This window comes from Diaporthe citri, assembly GCF_014595645.1.
Source record: "Diaporthe citri strain NFHF-8-4 chromosome Unknown scaffold_3, whole genome shotgun sequence".
Taxonomy (NCBI): Eukaryota; Fungi; Ascomycota; class Sordariomycetes; order Diaporthales; family Diaporthaceae; genus Diaporthe; species Diaporthe citri.
The window spans coordinates 560,453-586,747 of record NW_025064848.1 but is presented as its reverse complement, the minus strand read 5'-3'; the positions used below and the strand labels follow the sequence as shown (position 1 = coordinate 586,747).

General features: G+C 53.0%; 9 protein-coding genes across 9 annotated transcripts; 5 read left to right on the top strand and 4 right to left on the bottom strand.

Annotated features, from left to right (window-relative positions):
- Window positions 1–3,577: 3,577 nt before the first annotated feature.
- On the top strand, window positions 3,578–5,231 carry INS49_007763 (uncharacterized protein; the record flags this gene model as incomplete). The annotated part of the gene is made up of 5 exons (XM_043168511.1): window positions 3,578–3,726; window positions 3,916–4,219; window positions 4,277–4,401; window positions 4,494–4,536; window positions 4,644–5,231. 5 exons carry the CDS (start codon window positions 3,578–3,580, stop codon window positions 5,229–5,231), a joined length of 1,209 nt encoding a protein of 402 aa, XP_043026191.1.
- A 995-nt stretch (window positions 5,232–6,226) lies between these two features.
- On the bottom strand, window positions 6,227–7,697 carry INS49_007762 (uncharacterized protein; the record flags this gene model as incomplete). The annotated part of the gene is made up of 3 exons (XM_043168510.1): window positions 6,227–6,721; window positions 6,825–7,292; window positions 7,347–7,697. 3 exons carry the CDS (start codon window positions 7,695–7,697, stop codon window positions 6,227–6,229), a joined length of 1,314 nt encoding a protein of 437 aa, XP_043026190.1.
- Window positions 7,698–9,301: 1,604 nt separating this feature from the next.
- On the top strand, window positions 9,302–10,115 carry INS49_007761 (uncharacterized protein; the record flags this gene model as incomplete). Its single annotated transcript, XM_043168509.1, has 2 exons — window positions 9,302–9,712; window positions 9,783–10,115. The coding sequence occupies 2 exons, from the start codon at window positions 9,302–9,304 to the stop codon at window positions 10,113–10,115; spliced, it is 744 nt and encodes a 247-aa protein (XP_043026189.1).
- Window positions 10,116–10,672: 557 nt separating this feature from the next.
- INS49_007760 (uncharacterized protein) lies at window positions 10,673–11,245 on the top strand (the record flags this gene model as incomplete). The annotated part of the gene is made up of 1 exon (XM_043168508.1): window positions 10,673–11,245. One exon carries the CDS (start codon window positions 10,673–10,675, stop codon window positions 11,243–11,245), a length of 573 nt encoding a protein of 190 aa, XP_043026188.1.
- Window positions 11,246–12,933: 1,688 nt separating this feature from the next.
- On the bottom strand, window positions 12,934–13,397 carry INS49_007759 (uncharacterized protein; the record flags this gene model as incomplete). The annotated part of the gene is made up of 2 exons (XM_043168507.1): window positions 12,934–13,207; window positions 13,330–13,397. 2 exons carry the CDS (start codon window positions 13,395–13,397, stop codon window positions 12,934–12,936), a joined length of 342 nt encoding a protein of 113 aa, XP_043026187.1.
- A 1,112-nt stretch (window positions 13,398–14,509) lies between these two features.
- On the top strand, window positions 14,510–17,295 carry INS49_007758 (uncharacterized protein; the record flags this gene model as incomplete). The annotated part of the gene is made up of 3 exons (XM_043168506.1): window positions 14,510–14,710; window positions 15,233–17,101; window positions 17,275–17,295. 3 exons carry the CDS (start codon window positions 14,510–14,512, stop codon window positions 17,293–17,295), a joined length of 2,091 nt encoding a protein of 696 aa, XP_043026186.1.
- Window positions 17,296–17,661: 366 nt separating this feature from the next.
- INS49_007757 (uncharacterized protein) lies at window positions 17,662–18,054 on the bottom strand (the record flags this gene model as incomplete). Its single annotated transcript, XM_043168505.1, has 1 exon — window positions 17,662–18,054. The coding sequence occupies one exon, from the start codon at window positions 18,052–18,054 to the stop codon at window positions 17,662–17,664; it is 393 nt and encodes a 130-aa protein (XP_043026185.1).
- Window positions 18,055–18,850: 796 nt separating this feature from the next.
- On the bottom strand, window positions 18,851–20,641 carry INS49_007756 (uncharacterized protein; the record flags this gene model as incomplete). Its single annotated transcript, XM_043168504.1, has 2 exons — window positions 18,851–19,887; window positions 19,966–20,641. The coding sequence occupies 2 exons, from the start codon at window positions 20,639–20,641 to the stop codon at window positions 18,851–18,853; spliced, it is 1,713 nt and encodes a 570-aa protein (XP_043026184.1).
- Window positions 20,642–22,723: 2,082 nt separating this feature from the next.
- Window positions 22,724–26,195, top strand: INS49_007755 (uncharacterized protein; the record flags this gene model as incomplete). The annotated part of the gene is made up of 5 exons (XM_043168503.1): window positions 22,724–23,002; window positions 23,753–24,368; window positions 24,422–25,153; window positions 25,490–25,760; window positions 25,832–26,195. 5 exons carry the CDS (start codon window positions 22,724–22,726, stop codon window positions 26,193–26,195), a joined length of 2,262 nt encoding a protein of 753 aa, XP_043026183.1.
- Window positions 26,196–26,295: the final 100 nt, after the last annotated feature.

Genomic DNA, 26,295 nt, shown 5'->3' with positions numbered 1-26,295 from the left:
CTCCTGGGAAGATGAAACTTTTAGGGGACCCTCCATCTCATGTCGAATTTGCAGCCGTGCAGGGTTCGCAGTTGCATCCGGCGCTTGATGGAGCTGCCCCTGACATTAAGCCTAAATGAAGCCGTGCCCGAGATCCGGAGTCGGTGTACTCGAACTGTTCTACTTAGTTGAGACCAGGTGAGCACTTCACTAACCCCATTGCACTTACATGGAAATCTCGTTGTTCTGAGACTCAGTCTGGAGACAGTACATCATAGGGATCGATATGCACATTTCGGACGGATTTCAACAAATCCGGCTGCAATAGTTGGTCATGTACATCCCTCCAGCCAACTGAAGTTGAGAAAACCTAGACTTTGACCTTGAGTAAGAAGACGACCTTCACATGCGAGCAAGACCGAAGAGAGAGCATGACCTCACGAAGTCAATTCACGGCAAAGACAAAACGCAGGATGAACACTTACGAGTCTTGGTGACCGCGGTAGTCAGATTTCTAGTCATGCTGTCTGATGATATTTCTCAGCTATTCAATATCTGCTGTGCTGCCTCTCAATCCTAAGGATCGGTGGCAAACAACCCCACACTTTGGGCAGTAATCTGTAGGGCCCGGACTTCCCTCTGAGCAAGTCAGTGGGCATTGATCAGTGACTCTTTGGCTTCGAAATTCCTGAGAGCATTTTTTTTTCTCAATCAAGCTGGTAACTATTTCCTTGAGAAGGTGGCCTCCCAATATACACGTTTCCGACGGACAGGCGGGCTTAAAGACCTGAGAAACGAAATCCATGGAGAAGCCCTTCAAGCCACAGGCCGAGGCCGGGGATAACTTTGAGAGGTGCGCGCGTCGAATAGTACAAATAAATGCACAAATGACTGGGCCGAGAGTTTAAAGTCATGTAGTCTGCAGGCTTGAAGCTGTGAATCTGACATTTCCGCGGCCACGTACGTTAGATAATAATCCGTACATATGCCCATGCCGTGCCCTACAGCACATCGCTGCAAAAGATGTGTGTCAAGTCCACCTGTACTGGTCCTATCGCCAGTACCTTACCCTTTTCGTTTTGAATCTCTGTTGGGGTGCACCCAGGAAACAGATGGGGACATTCACTGGAATAGTGACATTGATTACATAGTGAGGAGCTGCAAGTCTGGGGCTCCCTTGTTTCTTGGGTATCTTCTCTTCTGCCTTCATGCTCAGCCGCGATATAGCAATTAGGATGATTCTCCAGTCGCACGACCAATGAAACCCCGAACAATCCTCTGAAGACGGAGGTGTGCCCCTACCCCCCCCCCCCCCCCCCCCCATAGAACTGGCCAACTGCCTCAAGGAGTCTTTCGTTCAATGCTACCATAGAATTGGTTCCGGGCTTGCTGACCAAATCGGAACACACGAAAATTGTTGGTGGTTGGTGATACCACTCCATAGACAAGTCTTGTATTGGTAAGATAATCTCATGCTACCGCTCGTTTTACTAGTCAAACACTGAGGCGTGTCTGCACCTAAAAGACAAGGCAATTATGGAATGGGTCCAGATAAATTGAGCATTAATCGAAACTCTGGGCCCCAAACCAGTCACACTTCCCCAATCTGCGTGTCAAATGCACAGCACAGATGAAATTGCGGTTCAACCTCGGCCCTCCCCACCAAATCCAGGACCAAATCGAGACACTCGATCCCGGCATGGAGGTCAAATCGCTTGTCATGACTCTCAGTGCGACAGCGGCGGGACGATCCGAGCACCTTGAAAAATGGGGAATTCGGAACCCACGGCAAAGGCGCCATTTGAGTTCAATGTCTCCGCCTCTGATGTAGATATTAATATAATGTTCAGCATCTGGTTATTGTAGTCTGGTTGGACGCTTGACTATTCGTGCCTCGGAATACGACAGCGGCAAGGGTGTTTAAGTCAACAATATTGCTATCCCGGAATGTCAATTTCTGAGGCTGGCCATTTGCTTCTAGGCCTGTTCGCCAAGCCTGGGCCAGCCAAACCGAGGGCTTGGAGCGAGCCGTGCCGAATGGTGACTCGTGTTCCCAGTCTCTTCGTGCTCAAGTGCAGAGCTACCCAGCGCGGAACGGCAGCAGTGATGGGAGTTGTGTGTGGAGGGCGGCATCGACACCCGTAGGAAATAACGTGATCGAAGTCACCGTCTCAAAGCTCACGGCAAGGTGGTGTGCTACGTGAATGAGAAGCAACCAGCTGTGGGCGCTAGCTGTGGCATGGGTACGCACATTAGCATGGACGGACTGGCACAAGTATGCCTAGCAGCACCGTTCGGCAGAGCAGTGAGGTGACACGGCCAGTGAAGCTCGTCGGGATCGGGCTGGCGCCGAGGAGTTGAGTTGAGCTCAAGCAAACCTTACAAACGAATGAGATGCTGTCCCAGTCATGGTTTCTGACTCGACACTGCTTGCTGCGCGATTGAATCCCGGGCGTTGGGGTCACGGCAATCGCACCGAAGACGGTGGGGATCCTATCACGGCGAAGATACCTGCGGTGCTCGGATCTGACCGGACGGTGTCGGACAGTCGGAGAAGGACAGCGGCGAATGGGGCACGCGGTAGGTTAGTCTACACAGAACTAGCCGCTGGTCAGAGGCCCAGCGGACAACGCGCCCCTACTTATTAAGCAGCTGGGGCCCCATTCTAGACTCTCCAGACTCTGTGCAGTACGTGGCCACACAGCGTCACATGCATGTCTGGTGCGTTTTGCAGACCGCATCCGCTCAAGACGGTGAAAACTCCCGAGCCTCTGGTCTCATCCGATCATGCAGCCGAATGCCTCTAGAAAGAATTTGCAGGCTTCCAGGAGATAACCCTTTATCACATCCCGACGCTACGCGGTACATACAATTAGCCCTGTCTTTTTTTGTCATTTCGGGCATGCCTATTGGCGAGGGTTGGCGCGATTAGACTTTGCACTCCGTGGTACCCGGAAGCTTGAGGCTGGACGACAAGCATCTGGGCTGCGAGGATTTTGCGTCGGGCAGCCAGTCCGTCGGGCTTTGCTCATGATGTGCAAAGGGCTTGCGGCATTACAGTATTGATGTGGACTGAATAACACGACACGATGGTATCATGCTTTGCTGTATGCAGGCGCAGCAGTCTACGACGGAGACAATCCCACTCGTGATGTGACTTTGGGAGCTCACCGTACATTCAGGTTCATGTACGCAAGCCTGGGACGCCAGCTCGGTGTCTGGATCGGCGTTCTCCACATTGGCATCGCTACGCTTGCATTTATGTCGAGTCATGTACATAAGAATACAAACTCAGCGACTACAATGTCTCCTTGCAGCGACCGTCCATCCCAGAAATCCCCAACCTTTAGAGTTTTAAGCAGCAACGCCTGGCTCCTGAAAGCCCTCGACGGTCCACATCAGACAAAAAGTAACGTCTGAATCCTAAGCTGAGAAAGCTGAGCCGCTCAGCTCTGTTCTTCTCCTTCACTCTCAGTCCTGGGGCTGCGGATCCGCATGTTCAGGTGTGACGCCGCCGACACGCTCCTGGAGTCGAGTGCTGCTCGCGAATGGCCTGACTGAACCGGCTTGAGCGCCTGAGAGTCCAGCCCGCCTGCTAATGAAGACATTTCTACCCCCGCACTTTGTCCTAGAGGAGGTGACAAGTGATGACTTTGTCATTGCGTCGCTTGCGTGGGGCTTCACGCTGGGATTCGGCTGGTTGACCGTGTCCTCGGCTATCGCCCAGACCGCTAAGACCTGGAGACGGTATGGATCTCGATCAATACACAACACATACATTTGGATGATTTGGCTGGAGGTTATTGTGTGTATCATCTTTTCGACTATCTGTTGGCTGTATCTGAAAGGAATCATACCACCGAGGTGAGCCTATTCCCACCCAGGTACAGGGACACCCCGTCCATCACATCCTGCTGACAGAACGTGCCATTGTAGCTTTGCCTTCTACTTCACCATCCTCACAACATGGGCTCTTCAGGTTCAGTTCCTGCTGCAGATCATCATCAACCGATGTTCCATCCTCCTCCCTGACAAGCGTGCCGCACGGTGCCTGAAGTTCTATGTCGCGCTCTTCATCACCGCGATCAACATATCGGTGTACTGCATCTGGCTGCCAGCGAGGTTGCAAATTTCGGAGCGGTATATTCATATCAATGAATTCTGGGATCGTACCGAAAAGGTCATTTACCTGCTCGTCGATGCAGCACTCAACCTATACTTCATAATAATTGTGAAACGCGTGAGTGTGCCCCGCTGTTGTTTGTTTCACTTCGGCAGTAGCTGATCTCTATCATAGAACCTCGTTGCGAATGGTCTGAAGAAATACAAGAGACTCACAAACTTCAACATCTTCATCATCGGCTTTTCTCTGTCTATGGACATTCTAATTATCAGCATGATGAGTCTGAAGAATACATTTGTGTAAATATCCCCAGGCTACGAGATCGATCGATATCAAGAGTTGGAGATCGTCACTACCACTGTTGGGGGGTTGATGCTAACTATACGCACAGTTATATGCAATTCCACCCTCTCGCCTACATGGTGAAACTTAATGTAAGTCTCATTCTTGTCCTTTCACGGATCCCCGTCTGTCATGTTTTGGAATGTTCCAGAATGTAGTATCACTTCAGGATCCATGGCAGGTGATTAACAGGTAGCAGATCGAAATGACCATGGCAGATCTCATCGCCAAGATAGCGAAGAAACAAGAGCGCCTCCCAACGTACCATTCAAGCTGGAACCGAAGGCCTGGCATCGGCTCGAGAATGCCCAGCTTCGGCAGCCGCAACAACACGATACAGCCCTTACCGCCCACGAGAAATGCCGTTCCATTCCGAGTGTGGCAGAGCAGTGTATCAGGAGGCATGGAAAGCGCCGCCGTCTCACGCAGGGGCAGTGTCAACACCCCAGCGAACGAGCTGACGTTCGTGACGGTCCCCGAGGACCCCGTCTGGAACGCCGCCGGGATGACGTCCGGGACTGACAACCCCAATATATCCGATCCGCCGTTGGAGCTGTACATGGTGAAGGAGGTGACGGTGGAATCGGATGTCGTCCGCCGGTCGACGTTTGCGCCGAATGGAAGCCAGGGTAGCTTGGGGGACAACTGGGACCGGCCGTCCCCGTCGTCGTCAGGAAGAGAGCGCACGGATGACATGGCTACTTTGCGGGATACTCCGCCGCCGGTAATATGGGACGGCTCTCCGTCTGTGTCTACTACCATTGCGACAGGGAGAAAGAACGATTGATAGATTCAGAAACGAATTTGGATCATCTTCGAACGCAGCGCCATGACCGGGAGTGACATTGATTCTAGATGTTATGTAATAGCCGCAACACCGCGACGTCCAGCCAAAGAGATGTGCGCCTCAGCCGAGTCTCTCGTGAAGCAATGTTCCTCGTGAACTTGGGCCTGCGCTCGGCTAGGGCGTTTGAGCGGCGATGGGGAGCTTTCTGACAGGTATGGTTTGTTGAAGGTGTCATTGTGGGCATGTGGTTACGAGCAGTTCAGGGTCTCAGGTGACACAAACACCTCTCAGCCGCTGCGCAACCAGCAAGGACGAGCTCAGCTGTCGGATTCATGCATGCTGGATGCCTCGAGACGTCTTTTTGTAGCCAAGTGATACGTCTTCCAATGGGAGACATCCACGCTTTGCGAGCGCGCCCTGGCTCCGGGGGACGCAGGGGCAACGATAACCCTAGCAGCGGATATATCCGCAGGCACATGTCTACTTCAAAGCATGGGAGTTTCTCAGACTACTGCTGGCCACATTCCACATCAACTGCATACATGGCTGCTTCATCATGATACCCTCATCCTCTGGACCCTGGACGACGTGAGGTTCGAGTCCTAGATGTACACCCTGAAGGCCTCAGCGATGACATCTTGTGCGACATCAGGACGATATCGCTCAGTGCAGGAGGCCGTGGCACCTTAAATGCCTTATCCTACCTTTGGGGGGGGGGGGGTGTGCGGCAGCGGCAGCCTGTCACACTTGATGGGGTCTAGACGACAGAGTCATCCAGTAATACAATTCTGAGCTTAGTAATACATGGAAATACATACGACTTCCCTGAAGGACCCTTTGGCAAGCATCCTACTTCAAAATGCATCCAAAGAAGCGCTGGCATAGACTTGCAGTCCCAGGATTTATCACAGTGCGATCGAGATTAGATATGTAATTAATGACGGAAATCGCTAAGTCACCTCTGCCACACATGACATGTCATACACATTTGGGAATCATGGTCTCGTCCCCTTCCTTGCAACAGGGCTAGGCTCACTGACATGCTCAGTCGTCCACTGCACTTCAACAGTTTGTGTGCACGTAATCCCATGCGCCGCGAGTAGAGACTCGTCGCTGTCGTTGCCCTTGCTGCCCGTGACAGTGACTAGGGGCTGTGGCGCAGAGGTATTGGGAGTCGATGGCTCGTGGCCGTACTCAGCAATTCCCGGACTTGCCACGACAATACTCGTGATCTTTCCCCTCGGCTGCATCTCGATATCATCATCAACGTCGAAACTAGCTTCGTCGTCAGGCGCGCGTCGTGCAGAGCCTTCGAGCCTGCTCCAGTGTCCATTGCCTTTGCGAGCGCCGCCCCCACCGATAGTCACCAGACCGGAGCGACTGCCAGCTCCATTCTTCCTTTCGTACCCCATGTGTGCGCTGTCTTTGTTCCCGGAAACCGCCATGGTTGAGGGCATGATGAATTTGATGACTGGGCGTATAATTGGTCCCTGTGAGGAGAGCCGTTAGTGCCAGAATCTGAACTTAAAGGATGAGATGGCGTACTAAGGTTGGGAGACACGAGGATACGATCCCACTGCTTATCTCGATTACGTTCCACGCCACAGGGACAGCCAACGTGAACGGAATGTCCTTTGGGCTGTATCCCAGGTACACCGTGAAGCGATAGATGCTCGTGAAGACGACGTAAGACCCTAGCATGAACATGAAGACGAGGAATATCTTCTGCGTCAAGTTGGTCTTGAGACGAAGGACGTGGGGCAGCGGCAGGCATAATATGGCGGCATCGCACAGAATACTAGGAACTGAGACGAGTAGCTGCACCATGAAAGTATTGATGCAGTACCCTTCCACCCACGGCTCCCAGACCTTGACCCGTGGCGTACACTGGAAGGCAGCGGTGAACACGCATGCGACGTTCCAGCAAGTGGAAAGCCCTCCGAACACATATGCCCACATTCGAACGGACTTGATTGGGAAAATTCGGAAGTAGAGGAACAGGAGAGATATTTTGTAGGCATTGACTCCTGTCAGGTAGATGATCTCTGCTCCAACAACAGTCTACTACCAAAGTCAGGTCTCAGTGTCTCGTCGACGTGTTGAATTGCGTCTCACCTTATTCAAATGTTGTAGCTGTGGGAGAGTCAGGCGCCCTGAGTGCAGGCCGACCCCTTGGTCTACCATCACAAAGTTGAAAGCTGAATTTCCGAAGAGCAGTATCAGGGCAGCTAGGACCAGCCAGTCGTCCACCCAGAACGGCGCTTTGATTTTCAGCCTCGAAATAAATCGCAAGGCCACGACAATAACCGCGATGATCGTGAAGATTATGGTCAACGTCCGAACCTCTTGCCTCGAGTCCTCTTCCAGTGGCTGGTTCGCGGCAAGGTCCGTCAACTCTTGGAGGTACGCCCTCTCGGCCAAAGAGCGGCTGGTGTCGTTCACGGGGTAGTACGCCGCGGAAACCATGTCGACGATATGAACGCCCGGTGCGTTGGACTCGAGAAACGCATGTGCTGCTGAGAAACAAAAAGTCTCCTTCGCAAAATAGAAATTGAGGGACTGCCATCCAACTCTCAAGAATAATCCAGAAGTGAAACCCTCAAAGTGGGGTGTTATACGTATCAATGTCATGATCCCGTGGCCGGTCCATCGCATCCGGGCCTCTTGCCCCTGATTTTCCATCATGGTGGGATTAGCGGAGTCTCCGGGAGACGTTGAAAGCTTCACAGCAACGTCAAAAGCCTGTAGGTGACATTATAAATGTTCGTGCCAATTGGCAGGTTGATCCCGGCGGGGAAGCTCGGACACGGAAAGCATCATCTATTATCAAGTCCACGTGCGGCTTTCTTACTGGATGGATATTTCAAGCGAGGCCGTCAGGCCGTTCGTGGGGGGTATGGGTCTGTATGCGGCCATGGAGAACGGTCGGTGTTCACAAGAATCTCCCGCCACTCTTCTGATGCTATATTTCACTGTTGCAATCCATTACTTGTCTTTTACCTGAGACAACAAAATTATACAACCCTCCAAGTGTGGCACAAGGTTCATTCGGCAGTGACATAGTCTAGCTAAAAGCAGTTCTCCAAAATTGGTGCGCAACTAGACCAAGTTTTGAAAAACCCAACACCGTGGTACTCGGCCGAAACTGCGAAAACTCTGGGATAAGCTCGCTTGCAAACAAACCAAGGGAAAAACCACACGTCCAGAGGAGATGATCAGGTGACACCTCCTTGTCCGCTACCGCGTAAAGAAACAATTCAAGACCACCTTAACCGCATCTTGGAGTACAAAGACAGGTACGCTAAATGTCGAGGCAATAGATCTCCATTACCCGTTCCCTTTCCATCTTGCCAAGCGAATCTCCTCGGACATGACTGCCACTGTCCTCTGAGCCTGAGTCGGATGCGGCTCGGATGTGGAGGTTTGGGCCCGGTTACCCACCCCAAGCTATTCCTGCCGGCGTGACACTCGGACTCGAGCCCTGCTTCTTGAGCGGCTGATGCCGAAAGCAACCCCAAAATGGACAGCCATCCGCCTGAAAATGTAACAACTCCACCCTATTGAGATCCTATTCAAGGGGTAGCCCACATCACATCGCATCATCACCTCGGCTTGGGCAATCTGGCACCAACACACTCGCGTATAAGTCTTGCGTCGATAGACCACGTGGTGCGCGCGAGGGCACAGTGGATAGCCAGCGACATTACTCGACCGTCCGTGCAGGGCGATCTGTGGATGATTCTGTTGTCCGGAAAGGGGCCCGAAGTTTCATCGCGGCGATACTGCGGCGCAAGCTTATGTGAACACGCGGATTCATCGCACTTCGCATCCTGCATACTGTATCGCCGACTCGCTACGGGGTGAGCTCCACCAGGGTTCCCTCCAGACGCACCGCACCATAAAGGACAAGTGGTATCGAGATGTGGCTATGAGACCGGTGGCATTGGGTAACCTGCAATCGAACAAATTTCGAAGAGGATTCTGAAATACCATTATACCGTGCTCAATTCATTACAAAGCGCCGACTGAGACCTGAAAGAAATATGACGACACATCGCAACACTTTGAAAATGTCCAAACCCACCATGATCATTGTCCCAGGAGCCTGGCAATTGCCTCCAGCCTTCGAGAACATCGTGAAGCTCCTGCAGGAGACAGGCTACCCAACGGTCCACGTCCCCCTGCCCACAGTCGGTGGCACCGAGCTTCCTCTCGCAGGCCTGTCCGACGATGTCGATGCCGTCCGCAATGTCCTGGTTCCTATCGTCGACAAAGGCAAGGAGGTTGTGGTCATCGGGCATTCCGCGGGCGGCATCTCGATGAGCGCCGCGGTGGAAGGGTACGATGCCGGAAGCAGAAAGGCCGCTGGTAAGAGTGGGGGCGTGGTCCGGTGCATCTTCATGACTGCGTTCGTTTTGCCGAAGGGCCAGAGTCTGCTGGGCATGCTGGGCGGCCAGCCGCTGCCGTGGATGGTGGTCGAGGTGAGTTGCGGAATCGACACCCCAGCGAGAAGCCACATCACAAGTCGAGCGGCGGCTAATATGAAATCAGGGCGATCGTGTTACTGGAAACCCTGGAATGCTTCCTCAGGTCGGCCTGAACGATCTCTCTCCCGAGGAGCAGACGAAATGGGCCGCCGGAATGACGCACACCTCTGCAGCCCTCTTTGCTGCACCGGCGCTCTACGAGCCATGGGCGAACGGCATACCCTGCTCATACATCTTCCATACAGAGGATAATGCTCTCCCCTTGGCATACCAGCAGGGCATGGCGCAACTCCTTGGCCCCGAGGCTAAGACGGAGACCCTGAAAGCCGGACACTGCTCATTCCGAGTCCTGAGCATTCCGGATCAGTTGGTGAAGGCCATAGAATCTACGATATAAACTCATATCCTTGACTGGACTTTTGGGGCGTCGATGCCACTTCAGAAACCAGCGACGTGGTTGCAAACTGTCAGCTGGTCCTATTGGACAGTCATTTACTCCGCATAAGCAGTGGCCATTGAACAAATATAAAAGGCACAATAGGACGTTGGGAAGGCTTGCTAGTTGTTGTGGGCTTGTTAGACAGAAGGTGTTTCAAATTTGGTGAACACAAGTCGTAACTAATGAATGAGATCTCAGTAGTTGATCAATTATTCCCAACGGAGGCTTAGGCCCTTCAGACCTGTTTGAAAGTGAATATGCGTGACCAGACCTAAGGCAAGTGATTTATTTCGAGGGACAATGTAGGATCCCAGGACCTGATGTCAGCCGTGTCATATCACCGCGCAAAGGATAGATTCACTTGCCCACAACAGATACAACCAGGGCAAGGCCCCCTTCACTCGGCCTAGCGTCTTCGAAAATCTGTCACCGGATGGGCTTTCCAAAATACTTAAACCCTCTGCTCGGCTGTCCAACTTTTACCATTTCTTGTCTCTTCCGTCAACTCTACCATGATGCCTGACATCAACAACAATCAGGAGTCCATCATGGATGACAGCATGTCTGCGAGCCAAGTTCCTGGCCAGGGCTATGCCCTGCGTTCAGGAGCTGTAGCGCTTCGGATACCTCAGGGAGCCATCGGACTCCCAATGGTCCAGTACCCCATCGACGATACCATGCCCGTGAAAGCTTGGGTGTTCGAGGTACAGCCTTCAGACCAGCGCCCTTACAAACCACTCCGACCTGAAGATGAGCGCAAAGCACTCGAGGCCATCAACCGCCATCTGCCGCCCTCGGAGCGGATCGAGATCACCCAGCCCTCCCGTACTGTTACTGGTATGGAGGTAGCTCTCAACCCGAGACCAAGACCCTACCCCGGAACCTCCCATACCGGTCCTGAGGACGCTGCCCAATCGACCCCAAGACGCTACCACGGCACCCACCTCCCCCTTCCTCCTCGAAGCCGGGATCAACAAGACCGAAATGAGGCAGCCAAATCCCACGGATCATCGAAGAACATCACACCAGCTCAGGCTACAGGAAAGGAGACGGAACCCATGAATTGGGCCGAGACGCAGAACCAGTAAAAGGAGCTTGCGCGGAGAGCAGGATTGGAGGGTTACGGACCGGCTGCCGTTGTTCCACACCTCATGGTCACCCGCCCTGATGGCGAGACGAGGTATCTGCAGGACCCAAACCTGTACGTCCACGGAAGGGATAGAGGCAGAATCGAGTACTTCTGGTAACCTGGACTGATGCTGTCGGGTCGGTCAGCCACATTCCGTAGAGGGTTCCTTCGGCAAAATGAAACACAACTGTACAATTACCAAAGTTCCTGCTGTGCACACGTGACTTCAAATATCCCGACGGATGATCGCCTGTGACATACTGCCTGCATGCATGATGCCCCTTTAGGGTAGTCACCTGCAGGATACATTCCATGAGATCCCTTTTCTAGACAATTTGCCCCAGGACAACCTCTTCTGTGCTTGACGCAAAGGAAAAGGTCACCCCTTTTAATGGCCTCGAAAGAGTAGCATGTCGTGTGATAAAGATGAAGCAGTACGACATTGCAGCGGAGGTGCGTCTCAAGACCTTTCCATGTACCTGACTTTTGTGACAGCTCAAGTGACACCTTCGTGTTCTAGCACCGCAGCGTGGCACAACAGTGGAGCACGGCAGGGGAGTAGCCAATCACATGTTATTGGCCATGCGTGGCACTCCTGTTCCAGTATCCAGGGCGCCGGGCGACCGCCAGGGTCGCAGTAGGGATCGGAGGAATCGGCCAGAACGCTCAGCCCTGTGGGCTACGCAGGTAGCACAAATGCGCCCATCAAAGAATGTCAGTTCGATCCAAGTGTTGCAAAACTCGAAGCATGTTTACCGTATTTCCATGGGGCTGGACTGGCTTGTTCGCTGGAATGTCCAAGGCCCGCGCCGGACGAGACATAGTGTGGACGCCATCGTGTCTGTTCCTGGCGCCAGATGACCGGTGAAGGTTTGTTCAAGCACCGCCACGTCTGGGGGCGCTGGCACGGGCTGAGAGGGTTGCATTCTTCAGGGGGCCCCTCAATGGTCCCTGGTTGCTGGGCGAAATCACCAAGTCGTTACCATGCACGTCGCACAGCAGAAGCGCCCCGCGCCGGTGAAGGGAGTCAACAATAGGGAGAAAATAGCACGCTAGGTTTGTTGACACTCTTGTAAATGGGAGGATGGGAGTTCGCTTAAAGACAGACAGCTGTTCCTCGTCGATCTTTATCATGACGGCTATGATGATCCGTCCCCTTGCTCTGGGAATCCCTCATTTTAACTATTTTCAATTCTAACACTCCTTTAATATGCAGTCGAGGCAACCAAATTTGCGTCTAACATGCCTCGTTTTATCGTCAGCACTCTTCCCTGCTTTGATCGCAGCCGAAACGGCTTGCTGTGCTGACGCATGCAAGACGTCGGCAAGTGTACTCTTCGGCGCGGGATGCCTCGTCTATACCGTCGTTGGGTTTTTGGGCATGACACCGCTCGGCCTCCAGCAAGCTTGCACGAACGATGCCGCCAAGATATCCAGTGCCTGCAGTTGCTTGGCTGGATCGGCAGCCTATTGCAGCTATCTCTCGAGCTCCGCTGCTGCCGCCGCGGCTGCACAAGCATCCACGCGGACAACGACAACAACTACGACCTCCTCGACACGATCAACATCGTCTTCGACTGTCTCAGCGCAGACTGGGAGCAGCGGGAGCTCTCTTACATCTAGCACGAGTTCATCGCAGTCCGGGACTTATTCATCGTCGAGTCCGACTCCAAGCACGACTCCATTCGGCACGTCTTCGTCGAGCCAGTCAAACGGCAGTTCAAGCCCGTCATCCACGATTCTATTTACCAGTTCGAGTAGTAGCAGCCCCATCAGCTTCTCTTCAACAACCCAGAAGACGTCTGAAACTAGCAGCAGCCCAAGCCTCACGACACTGAGCCTGTCGAGCTCCTTGACCTCATCGACGCTCTTAACCTCATCGACTCTCTTGACCTCATCAAGCCTCTTGACCTCGTCAAGCCTAAGTGCCCAAACATCTTCGAACAACATCGCGACGAGCGTGGCGGCTACGTCTCAGATATCTGACTCGTCCAGCAGCCTGACTGCTGCCTCTACAACTTCATCGGTATTTACAAGTGATACCTCAAAAAGTAGTGGCTCAGAATCGTCGTTGTCGGTATCCGCGTCGTCGGTATCTTCGTCGACAGCATCTCGAGTCGAATCCTCCACTTCCACCACTGGGTCACACAATGAACCGCTCAGCTCCAGCAGCGTATCCAATCAGGGAGCATCATCTACAACAATGGGTACTCCGTCAAGCCAGGAAACAAGCGTTAGTAATACCGGAACGAGCGACTTGGCACAGGGTGGTACGTCAAGTGGTGGAGGGGCGACGTCTACTTCGAGTGTTTCATTATCGAGCTCGGAGTCCGTCCCTTCCTCAAGCCATTCACCTACCGCCGAACCCAGCTCTTCCTTGAGCCTGTCGTCCAGCTTTGAGACCAGCGTCACGTCTAGTGCTTCTTCCAGTAAGGTGTTAAATACCTCACACCAACCGTTATCTACAAGTGATATTGCTTCGTTGTCAACGGATTCGAGCACCTCACACGAGCCGTCGTCTACAAGTCCCAGTAGCTTGCAGGACGGCATGACGGCCAGCACGAGCTCGAGTGGATCGGTCTCTGTTATACATACTTCAACATCGCAACAGTCTACAAGTAGCCTCATAGCCGGCGTGAATGTAGAGTCACATAGTGGAACATCGTCACTGACTTCAATTCCCACCGAGGCCGGCCAGACTTCACAAGGAACTTCAGAAAACCAATCCGTGACAACGACTGGATCTGTATCACAGCTAGGTAGCGGCCTTTCGACGACACCACCAGGGACGGCATCAGGTACAGGGGATTCAGCATCGTTACCGAGCTCAAGTTCCAGATTATCTTCTGATGGCTGGCAGACAACAGTGGAAAGCTCTTCGATGGACGGTGATATCAATTCGAGCGGGCGGAGTTATACTGCTACTTCAGTGTCGGGGTCTAATACAGGAGAACCAACATCACTACCGACCACAAGTTCCAAATTATCTTCTGATGGCTGGCAGACAACAGTGGAAAGCTCTTCGACGGACGGTGATATCAATTCGAGCGGGCGGAGTAATACTCGTACTCCAGTGGCGGGTTTTGGCGTCGTCGTCAGCAGCAGCTCCTTGATATCAACTACACCAGATTCAGCCGGCGAAAGCGCGACCCAGTCATCAGTAACAAGCACAGCCACATTTCAAGTATCTAGCGGGAGCTCTTTTCAGGCGTCAAGTACGGCAATGGTATCTGTCTCCTCTGAAGTCGATAGCAGCTACAACCAGATGACAACCATAGCTGGCAGTGGCACATCATCTGTCCAATCTATTGCTGGAGCATCTTCCAACGAGGCGTCCCAGGGCGCGCCATCCCCTGAGTTCTCGACGTCCCGCAACTCAGAGGAGTCCTCCACGAGCTCTCGCTCCCTTCTACAGTCGCAGGTGGTACTTGACAGCTCTACTCTGCCTTCCAATCTAGCAAGTGGCAGCCAATCAGAAACACCATCGGAGACAAGCACGTCCCAAAATAACATTCAAACACAGTCACTCCCAGATTTCAGTACCTCAAAGTCAAGTTTCGGTTCAATGTCACCACGCAAAAGCTCCTCTTCTTTTGTTCTCGGCCCGACAGGACCGTCACCATCAGATACCGGTGCTACATTGCTCTCAAGCTCCAGTCGTAGCGGGGACCGATCCTCAATGTCAGGAATTACTTCAACATCTGAAATTAATTTGAGCAATAGCCGGAGTCCCGACTCAGACGCTTCAAGTAGTTCCGTCCAAACCCAATTCCATATCACGGGCAATTCGGATCCATTCTCCGGTTATAGCTCCGGACAGCTGGGCACCACATCGAGCGACGCGACCGTAGCCTTTACATCGGAAAGTCTGTCTTGGGCTACTAATTATGGCAGTACAATGTATGGACAGCAAGTATTAACTGTTAGTGCTACTGAATTTTCACAGGTAGTGTTCAGCTCGAACACAGTGCCCCAGTATGGTCCCTCAGCCTCATCATCACTGAATTCAGGAGGTCAGGACGGGTCGATGAGCATGGATGGCAGCGTGTCCGGATCTGGTGCATCACCTATTGGCCTCGGGGTACAGCAAACCTCTAGTTTCGACGAATCAGGTATCAGCGGCCAGACCAGCAGCAATGCGGCCGGCTTGGGCGACTCCAGTATAGCACCGGGAGGGTCCTACCAAGCCGGGCTGGTTAGTCAAACAACAACAGGCACCGTAACGCCGGCCCCAAGTGCAGCAGCTCCGGGGAATCAGGTCGGCTCGGTCGGCTCGACCCGCGACAGTGGCATTTCGTCCTCGGTCATCATGGAATCAACGATCAGTGACCATGGATCGGGTGGCAATCAAAATGATCCAAGCAATTCTGGGAACGGCAACGCAGCGAGTGCAAGCCATGACAGCGCTGGTGCTTCGGGTATCACCTCCGGAGCCTTGAGCTTTGAGCCAACATCGTCTTTCAGCCTCCACAGCGTTTCTCCCACAGCCATCATTTCACCTGGCCCCCAACCAACAACGACCAATGACGCATCTTGGAGTGTACAAAGCTCATCGATGAACACTGACGCTGGTATTGGCAACGGATCTGGGAGCGCTGGCCAGGGTAATCAACAGCTTGACCCGTCATCCGACATCTCTTCTGGCGGCAGCGGTCAACAATCAGTAACTGGGACTGGAACAAATGCTATTCACATTGCCGAGTCAGAATCAAAGGATTCGTCCACATCAAATGGGCCACCTAGGAGCACCGATCGAGGTAATCAACAGCTTGACCCGTCATCCGGCATTTCTTCTGGCAACAGCGGTCAGCAATCTTTTACTATGCCTCAAACTAATGCTATCTACATATCCGGTTCAGCCTCAAGGGATTCGACCATATCAAATGGGATCCCTGGGAGCACCGATCAAGGAAATCCACAACTTAATCCGTCATCCGTCATTTCTTCTGGCAATATCGATCAGCAATCTTTGACGACAGTCCAAACAAAGGCTACTCACATGTCCGGGTCGGGATCAAGGGATTCAACGATATCCAATGGCGTATCTGCTACAGCTTCCAACCCCAACATTGCATCTCTCAGTGGTGGTTCTGTTGTCACCCCATCAGTCGATCCAATTTTTTCTAGTGTCAGTGGGCATCAGTCTGGTACCAAGGAGTCGTCGACCTATTTGGAGGCTTCTACGAGCGTACAAGAGAACAAATCGTCGTATACCAACCTGCCACAGAGTCAAGGCAGCTCTTTATCAGCACAAATTGGCGCTACAATGATTTCCAAAGGCGCATACTCATCGCCTGGTAGCGGAAGCCTTTCTGCTCTTGGATTTAACACGGCTCATGATGCTTCAAGAACTGGCATCGTGTCTCAAGGCTTGACTCGAACTCGGCCACCAGAAGGGTCATCAGAAACATACCAGCACACCGGCCCCAGCCTAACTATCAGCAGGCCTTTGGGCAACACAGGGACGGAGAATTCGGATAGTAACAGTAGATCAGCTATCACGATGCCCGCACAGCTCACACCTTCCTCGTCAGACATCTCTGGTGAGGCTGCTTCAAATATCACAGGTACTTCGCTTGTTGTCTCACCGGGGAACAATTTCCAGCGCACTTCCGGGAGCGCTACCACCTACACGCCGCCATATGGGCAACTCCCAAGTTCCGCTGTTACATTCGGAAGCCCGAGGCCCGAAGCCACCGGCAATGACAACCCGACGGGTACTCGAACGGGAGACTTTAACCCAGGATCCTTGTCGGATGAGGCGCTGTCTACGACAATCACCGAACCATTCCAAAAGACCGATATTTCTACGGACGTAGCTGTTGACAGTTCTCCAGTATCTGCCCCCAGAAGTTCTGACAACGGGGGCACTTCTATGCTTTCCATTTCCTCGCGGATTTCTTCATACACAGACTTTCCTGCCAACGCAGCGACCGCTTTGCCCTCATCAAGTCGGGGGCAGAGCTCTTCACTGATCACATCAACAAGAAGGAGGTCCAGCAGCGTTGACAGGCGCCTCATGACATCAGACGGTACCGTCAAGGTCAGCGTCGTCGTATCATACACTTCAACAGTCACCATTTCTTTATCTTCTGATCGTTTAGTCCCAAGTGGACAGAGTGGCAATGTACAGACTGGCAGCGGACAGACTGACAATGAGGGCGGCACAACACCACTAGGCTCATCCCCCATTCCATCCATTCGCCCACCAGATGGCGGCATTCTTTCCCCGTCCAGCCTGGCACAACCAATCACTGTCGCCTCAAACTCAGGGTCGTTGTGGTCCCGAAGGCCAACGCCCGGGCTGTCAGCCACACCAGATGCGCTGCAATCAACATCTCAAATGACAACAAGATCACCAAGTTTCATTCCCCCTCATAGACCTTCAATGTCCACTGAGCCGACGCCACAGAGCACAGCGTCGTATGAGTCACTGACATCCTCCAACACTTCGTCGATAACGCATTCAAATATCTCGTCGCTAACATCTTTAAACGCTTGGTCTCTGCCGTCTCTAAACACTTCGTCGCTGACTCCATTGAGTACTTTGCTGCTAAATTCATCAACTAATGCATCACCAACATCATCAGACACTTCGTCGCTAACGTCTCTGAACACTTCGTCCGCATTCCGTAACTCGACTACGAGCTGGTCATGCTCAATCACCATGATGTTATACCTCGTAAGGGAGACCACCACCGTCCCGTGGGGAATACCCGAGACAACAGTGACGGAAACGGGTGCTGATGTACCTGTCTTGTCGTCCATTTACGAGTGCCTACCTGTCACTAGCACAATTGTGACCGACCGCAGCACGACGTTGGCAGCCAGCGAGACCGCGACGGTAATCCGCAGGGCGCCAATTTCTGGTTTTCAAAGCTGAAAGAGAGGAAATTCGGGTGTAAGGCTTTGAGAAGTGGTTAGGACAAGGGTATCTTGTGTGAATTGTCAGGAGGGCCCCCGCATCAGATTTGAACAAAGAGTTGGACAAGCAGCAGACACATACTATCTGGAGGCAATGAAAACAACAAAAAGAAATTTGACACACTCGCGGGTTGAACGAATTACTGGGTGCTACAGCCTCACTTTCTTTTTTTTCGCCTAAAGGAGGGAAGGGAAAGGGCGCAAAACAGGGCAAAAGGTCAAAAAGACCCTCCGAAGAGTCAGAAAATACCTCCGTCTTTTGCAGACCATCGCTGATATTTTACTGGTTGCCGGCAAGGTTTGAACCTGGGATCATCGGCGCAGGTTGAAACCACACGTCTACCCAGATCGGCCACCCGACCAGGTCTTTCAGGTGAATTTCATGGTTTATCTAGTCGAGGCGTGCGGCGAAACGGCTTTGTAGCATTAGCAGATGAGCGGGATACCTGGGGCCAGTGCGAGCACACAGTAGATAGGGCAGAGTGCCTCACCAGCTGAAGGCCGTCGACGCTGGGCAGGATGCTCAAGGGCACAGTGAGATGCTGGGGAGCCACCAATTACTAAGTCTTAGCCGTGAAAATGCATGAATAAATTTACAGTTAATGCCATATCTCGCTACTGAACGTCTCCTGCCTACTCTTTACTTTATTCTGGACATGGGAATCCCCAACACCCTCGGCTCAATGCTAGTCGCCTTGCCTTCAACGGTCGTGACCAGGAACTCGTCCAAGCCAACTCCACCATATGCCAGTCCATCTACAGTGAACCAGGAGTCGCAGATGGGCGACAACGGCCCAGGCCCGACTGCCCTGGTCACAGTCTGGTAGACGGCCCTCCAAGCGCTGACAGTCCCGTTTGGAGTCTCGCTTTCCAGGCCAGAGTAGTACAGCCGCGCCGTGATGTTGGCGCCTTTGAGCTTCCCAAGCAGCGACAGCACGTCTTGCCCACTGAAAGACCACTCCTCGACACTGAGCCCGGGCTCTGTATCTTTTCCCACCAGGGTAATATTCGACCCTGTCGCCCCATCCGAGAAACTTCCTGCATACACCTCAGCCACCTCGTCGCTGGCCGCAGAACGCGCAGCCGGCACAAACGTGTCCACCAGGATGTCCCCCAAGATTCGAGTGTTTTCTGACGCGGACTCGCCCGCCGACAGCACAGTGAAGCCCAACTTCAGCTCAGGTATCAGCACCACGTACGACGAGTACATCCCCAGGTCGCCAGCCTTGGTCATCATCATCATTGTCGGCTCGCCCGGCGCGCGGTAGATCTCCCACGGTGCGCCGGCGGCGGCGTCCCGATTGGACAGGAACGAGTGTGGCTTCATCCAGCGCCTGGTCGCGGATGGGTCGAGCTGGGTCGAGCCGAGCATTGCCTTTCCGATCTTGCGCATGTCGTTTGCGGTGCTGAAATAGCCGCCTGCCGGGGTCAGGTCGAGAAGGTCGGCGAACCACCAGCTGATGGAGGTATTGTACGGGATTATGGACGTGTCAGGGGTGGATGGTAGGTGGTATGATGTCGACTTGAGATTGAGTGGCTCGACGAGGTGTTGGTTAAAGAGGTCGTGCATCGGCTGTCCGGTGATGTTTTCGAGGGCGTAGCTTAGGATCTGGAAGGCGCTGTTGGAGTAGACGGGTGTCTCGTATGAAGCGACGATGGGGTGCTGTGTCGGAAAGTCTGTGAAGAATTCTTTGTGCCAAGGAACTCGTTAGATACATGATCAGCTACGGGTAGCCATACAATAACAACACTCACGAGAGCGATTGCAGGGCAGCGTGACCAGTGTGGGATCACCACACGAAGAGCTGGATTTGTCGCTCTGGCTGGGTATGCCAAGGTCCCCAAATACTTTTGTCAAGGCTGCTGCGTGGGTTGGGTCCCTGCCGATGCCAGCGAGGTGGCTTGCCAAGGCCCCGACCGTGATGGACTCCCAGTCGACATCGCTCGTAGGGTCAGGCTGCTGCGTCTGGGATATTTCCTGGAGCTCAGGGATAAACTTGGTGATTGGGTCGTTCCAGGTCGTGTCGCCTGCTGCTAGAAGATACAGGTACACGGTCCAAAGCTTGGACACACTGCCCACGCGGTAGATGGTGTCCGAGTCGACCTCCTCGACGCCGGCTGTTCGTTGGCTCAGCAGTTGGGTTGGCGTATAGTGGTGACGGAAAAGTGCGTCCTCGTCATCAAGGGAGTAGAACTCCACAGAGAATGCGGTGGTCTCGGTGTCAAGTGGCCCATACGCTGTCGTTTCATTCCTGGCTTTGAGGAGCTGGTTCAGGACCGACTGTGCCGCAGCTTCGACATGCTTGCTGTTGGCCAAGCCCGTGGGCGCCGGGTAATTCTGGCCGTACAGCGGGCATGGCTCGGTGTATAGATCCGCGGCAGCAGATGTCGCCGCCAGCAGGATGAACGAGGTTCTGAGAGAAAAAGACATGTTAGAACTGGAGTGCTCGCGTTGGTCGTGTAGAGGTGAATAAACCATGGTTGAAGATGTCTAGAGAGCCTTTATAAGCATTGTAGAACGCAGCGACCCGCCAACAAGCGACTTGGAGTCGTAAATCCTCATCTGAGCCACATGCTAGGCTGCGAAATCGCTAATCCTTCTCACGAATGACAAGGTGAGCGCAGATTGATTAGAGGTGCCACGGCCACCGGCAAGGCGACTTTCTTGACTGTTGGGCAGGGATGCTTGTTGACGAGGTTGCTGAGGGTATAGACAACCACGTCCGAGCGAGACGTTAAATTTGGTCCGAGCTGTAAGCAAGTGTGAGTGACGAATTCTTGTGGCTTGTGCTGGGGCTGAGCTGCCAGTGCTTGGCATCGCACTGGGTGGGTCCATTGCGAGCGACGCTATCACCACTTCAGGCTTGGTTGCCCAGGTCCTTGAGTTGATTGAACATCAAACCCAGGCTGTGGCTGATCCTTTGATATATCGGCCCCGAATAACTTCCAAAACTTGCGATCCGGAAAGACATCCCATTTGATGATTATGTTCCTGCCTGCGGCTGCTTCCTGCTGAGGCATGCGCCACCGGGAGGACAGCTGAAAACAAAGTGCGATGACAGGGTGGAACAACACGGGTGGGCCACGCGTAGCTCCTTCGCGAGTTGGTCACTGCACGGACAGACTTCAGCGAACAAGCATCGATTTGATGGCCTTCTCATGAGTTTCAACGAAATCTTCTGCTTCCGGGTTAGGGTTATGAGCCTCGTTGTGAAAGGCAGGCAAGCCACAGTGACTCCGCAATGACGTTTTCGAATTTTTGGAAGTGTGGCTGTTATGGTAACAGTTGTACCGAAGTGATTTTGTGGGGTTCTCAACAACAGTTTACTTCACTTCCCCACTCCTCTTCATCTGCGATGGACTCACAAAGCTCGCCCACTCTTGATAATCCGTCCAAGACCAAGCGGACACGGAAAAGAGCGGCGAAATCGAGGCACGGCTGCGCAAAGTGCAAAGCCAGACGAGTGAGTGGTGTTGAGGATCACGCGGTGGTCCTTGCACCTGTCTGACCCTGTCACAGATCAGATGCGACGAGAAGCGCCCGGGCTGCGATAACTGTGCCAAGTTTGGATGCCCATGTCCTGGCTATCAGCAGCAATTACGATGGTCACACAAGCACCAGCCGCCCGAGACGTCAATCCTTCAAGAGACAATCCCCGGGCGCGATGACCAGCCACGGGATGCACCAGCCATCGGTCAAGTAACGCAGGCAGAAGATGTGTATACGCAAGCCCAGTCCAAGGTTCTTGCAAATGGGGTCGGTCCTCCACAAGACGGACCGATCTCCCTGGGTGACGACTATGACCTTAGTTGGTTGACCGAGGTCTCCTCAACTTGGCCAGCCACTTGTGGCAGACCATGTTGCCGAACCTCTATGGAGCTCCTTCGACGACTTGGATCAGCCCGAAATGTCAGATACCCAGCATGAACTAGCACCAATGTCCCGGATGAGCATTGTGCAAGCCCCTGTTCACTTGTCAACTACCCTGATCGAGTATTGGTTCCGACACATCTGTCCAGTGCGGTCGACGTTTGACTCGAGGTCAACAACAACCGCTCATTGCCTCGAGACTCATGGGCTACCTCTGAGGCCCTCTTTTACACAATGCAAGTCATGTCGGCTGCATGTCTGGTAGACACCATGCCCCAACTCAAGGAGGCCTTGCCGTCATTAAGAGAACAAGCTACCTTCGCCATCACCCAGAGAATTTCTCAGGTACGAAACCTAAGAGTGGCCCGAGTTACGACTGATCTGGTCTTTGCTGTATTGGAAATGGGAACATCATCACATTGGGTCCTTCCTGGGAACTCAGACTATCCTTGGCTTGAATCAGCTCGCGAATTGGTCTCTATCTGGGCTGTTGGGATATCGGCCGCGGATGCTTTGCTACACAACTATTTTCGTCAGGCCTTGACCTACTGGGAGATGCTTCTCACTGTCGTAGGCCGTGGTTCAAATTCCTAAAATATGGAGAAAAGACGACGAAAGTACCGTGGCAGACTTCGCCGGGCGATGTTTTTGGAAGACGGCGATCTTGACGCTACGACAGATGAGGATCAGCTTTTCAGTTCAGGTCTCAAGCCACTAGGAACGCTGCCTAATTCTTGGTGTGGAATCTCCAACGAGGTCATCGAAGTCTTCGGTCAAGTCCTGGCCCTCTGTTGCAGCGCGTGCGAACACAACCAGGACAAGACATTGCTCACCCTTGACACGACAAGCAAGGCCCTCTGTGATATCGCAGTCGCGCGTGAGCTGGAAAAGGAGCTTTTGAGTATGGATTTCGATATCATTGTGCTTTTGGAAGAGTTAAGGCTTCTACGTCGATACGCAAGATGACAACACCCCCATCTCTCATCTGCTCCAGACAGCCGAGGCATACCGGAAAGCTGGACTTTTGCATTTATACCTGACCTTTGATGACCTCATCGTCCATACGAGCAATGGACAGATGGACCAACCACCGTGGATGCTCCGTATTTTTGAGACCAGTTGGTTTTAGCTTGCGGAAGGAAATGGAGAAGGAGACTCCGCATCAGCGGCAGTGATAGGAAAGGTATTACGGATTGATTATCTCTGAGTTATATCATTGGTCCCCGGCGATGCAGCAAGATATAGTAATTCGCGGGGTTGACATGCAATACATTCACCCAGTGCCTTCAGTCTCGTAAAAGACTGACAGACGGGGATAAGGAGAGGAAATCTGATCTCCACAGTGATGTTGCGGGGGAGTGTTGGCTTGGATGTTCTTCTATTACTATTAATACTAAAATCCGTGGCTGTGATGCTAGAGTTTGGGATGTTTGCAATCCCCCCTTGACGATCTACACGCAAGTCCAAAATGCATGCTGTGACTAGACTTCCGCAGACACGAGTGATACAGCCCAGTCGAGACGCAGCGCCGTTCCGGCGTCTGCTATCTACCACCCGCTGCTTGCCCAAGCACCATTTCGCAGCCGAGCTGACCACGACCAAAAGATGAGTATGTACTTCCCGAGGCCCAGAATACTATACAAGCGTCCCAACTAACGGACTATCATTAAGCCGATGTTGAGAACCTCGCTGGAGCCGAGAAGTGCGATCCATGCCCGGCGCTCCTATGCTATAGCCCTTTCGAATAGCAACAAGCCGTCAAGAGTCCCGATCTTGGTCGATGGCAAGACTTTCGAGTTTTCTTCCATCTTATCGCGCGACTTCTGCCAATGCCCGTCGTGCGTTCACGAATCTACCAACCAGCGACTCTTCTCCGCCGCAGATATCCCTGCCAGTATCCAGGCCCGTTCCGTCCAGGTCGATGCTGCATCAGACTCTGTGAACATTAAGTGGAAGAATGATACCCCAGGGTCTAGTGAAGACCACACTACGAAGGTGAACGTGGCAGCTCTGCGAGAACTCAATCAGTCGGGCTCTCTTCCGGTGTTTGGCACAGACAGTCACGAGGCACAGATTTTGTGGACTAAGGAGCCTCTTGACAACTTGAAAGACTTCGACTACAACGAGTATATGCAAGATGATAAACAAGTATATGAGCTTATTCGTCAACTGAGAACTGACGGGTTGGCCTTCGTCACAAACGTCCCCGGCGAGGTGGAGTCGCTGGCCACAATCCCTACTCGCATCGGTCCCATTAAGGATACCTTCTACGGCCATACATGGGATGGTATGTCAAAAGCCCACGGCCAGCAGTCGAAACAAAACTAACGTGGTGTATAGTGAGTACCGTTCCAAAAGCCAACAATGCCGCGTACACGTCCGCCGATCTGGGTTTCCATACCGACTTGCTATACTTCCAAAACTCCCCACATGTTCAGCTCCTCCACTGTATCCAGTCTGCATCCAAGGGAGGGGCCAGCGTCTTCGCCGACGCCTACAAGTCTGCAGTCGACTTATTCCACTCAGATCCAGAGGCGTTCGAGATCCTGGCAACACTCCCTGTCAATTATCACTACAACCATCCACATGACAACGTGTACCGCACGACGAAGCCAGTCATTGAGTTTCGACCGCTCCGTATCGGTAATAAGGTCTACACCCGTGTTCATGATTACGTGAAGGACTGGAATGAGCTCAGCCTCAAGAATGGCGGCTCTGGATGGAGCGACGACGTCCTCGTGGATCACATGCTGAAGATCAACTGGGGCCCTCCGTTCCCCGCGCCCTTCTCGAATCATCAGGACCACATGCTCCAAGATGGAATCCCCCAGCCTCCCCTTTCGGCACTTAACGCCAAAGTGGACGCATGGCACGAAGCTGCCTCCAAGTTTAACGTAATGCTGCAGCGCCCGGAGTATCTATTCGAGCGCAAGATGAACCCGGGAGACTGTGTCTTGTTTGACAACACGAGGACTCTACACTCGAGAAGAGCTTTTGACCTGGCTGACGTCGGAAAACCGCGATGGTTGAGGGGGACTTATGTTGACAAGGATCCATACTTTAGCAGGCTGCGTGTGTTGAAGCATAGATTCGGATGACAAGTGGAGGTGTGTCTGTGCAGCCTGGGAATAATGAGGTCGTAGGGGAACTACGAAATTGGAAGGTGAATATCAATGGAACCAACTGCATGAACATCCCTGTATCTGCGTTGCGGGCAGGTTTATCAGGGGCGGGGAACCAACAAATGCGGCGCAGAAGTCGACAAAACCAACAGGCATGTTTCTGCAGATTTTACAGCCGGACTGCAGAGCTCTAACCCTTCGCTTTCCACCGATAGTAGGGTTTAACCTGACTCTGTCTACTCAGCGATGTCGCGCCGACGCCAGACAAGTGCTCACACGGCCGCAGGCGAAACGATCGCCCATGACGTCCTCATCATTGGAGCCGGTCTGGCCGGTAGCAACATGGCATATCGCCTGCAAACCAGAATGCCGCACCTGAGTCTCGCGATACTAGAGGCGCGCAGCGACATCGGTGGGACCTGGGACCTGTTCCGATATCCGGGCGTCCGCTCCGACTCTGACATGTATACGTTTGGATTTTCCTGGCATCCCTGGCGAAACAAGACATTCGGCGACGGCCACAAGATCAAGTCGTATCTGCACGAGTGCGTGTGGACGTACGTCTGGACAAGTGGCTGAATCTCAAGCATAAGGTGGTCAAGGCGGACTGGTTGTCTGAGACCCAGAGATGGACGGTCCAGGTTGACCACGACGGACATCCCAAGACCTATGTCGCCAAGTGGCTTGTGCTGAGCCCTGGCCTCTTTGACTGCCAGAAGCCTTTCCAAACCGTCATTCCGGGCATCGACAACTTCCAGGGAAAGGTGATCCACCCACAGTTCTGGCCGGCAGACTACGACTACACAGGCAAGAAGATGGTCATCATAGGAAGCGGCGCAACCGCGATCACGATGCTCCCGGCCTTGGTGGACAACGGCATAGAGCACGTCACCATGCTTCAACGCTCACCGTCCTATGTCGTCTCAACACCCAACCCAGACACCCAGGCGGGCCTAGTTGCACGGCTCCTCCCGAGGTATGCGGTCAAGTGACCTTAATCCCTGTACCTCACTTGACATCTAGATATTATATTTAAATATAACGTGCTATTTAGTCAAGTAACCTTAAATTATATTTAAATATATCCCAAAT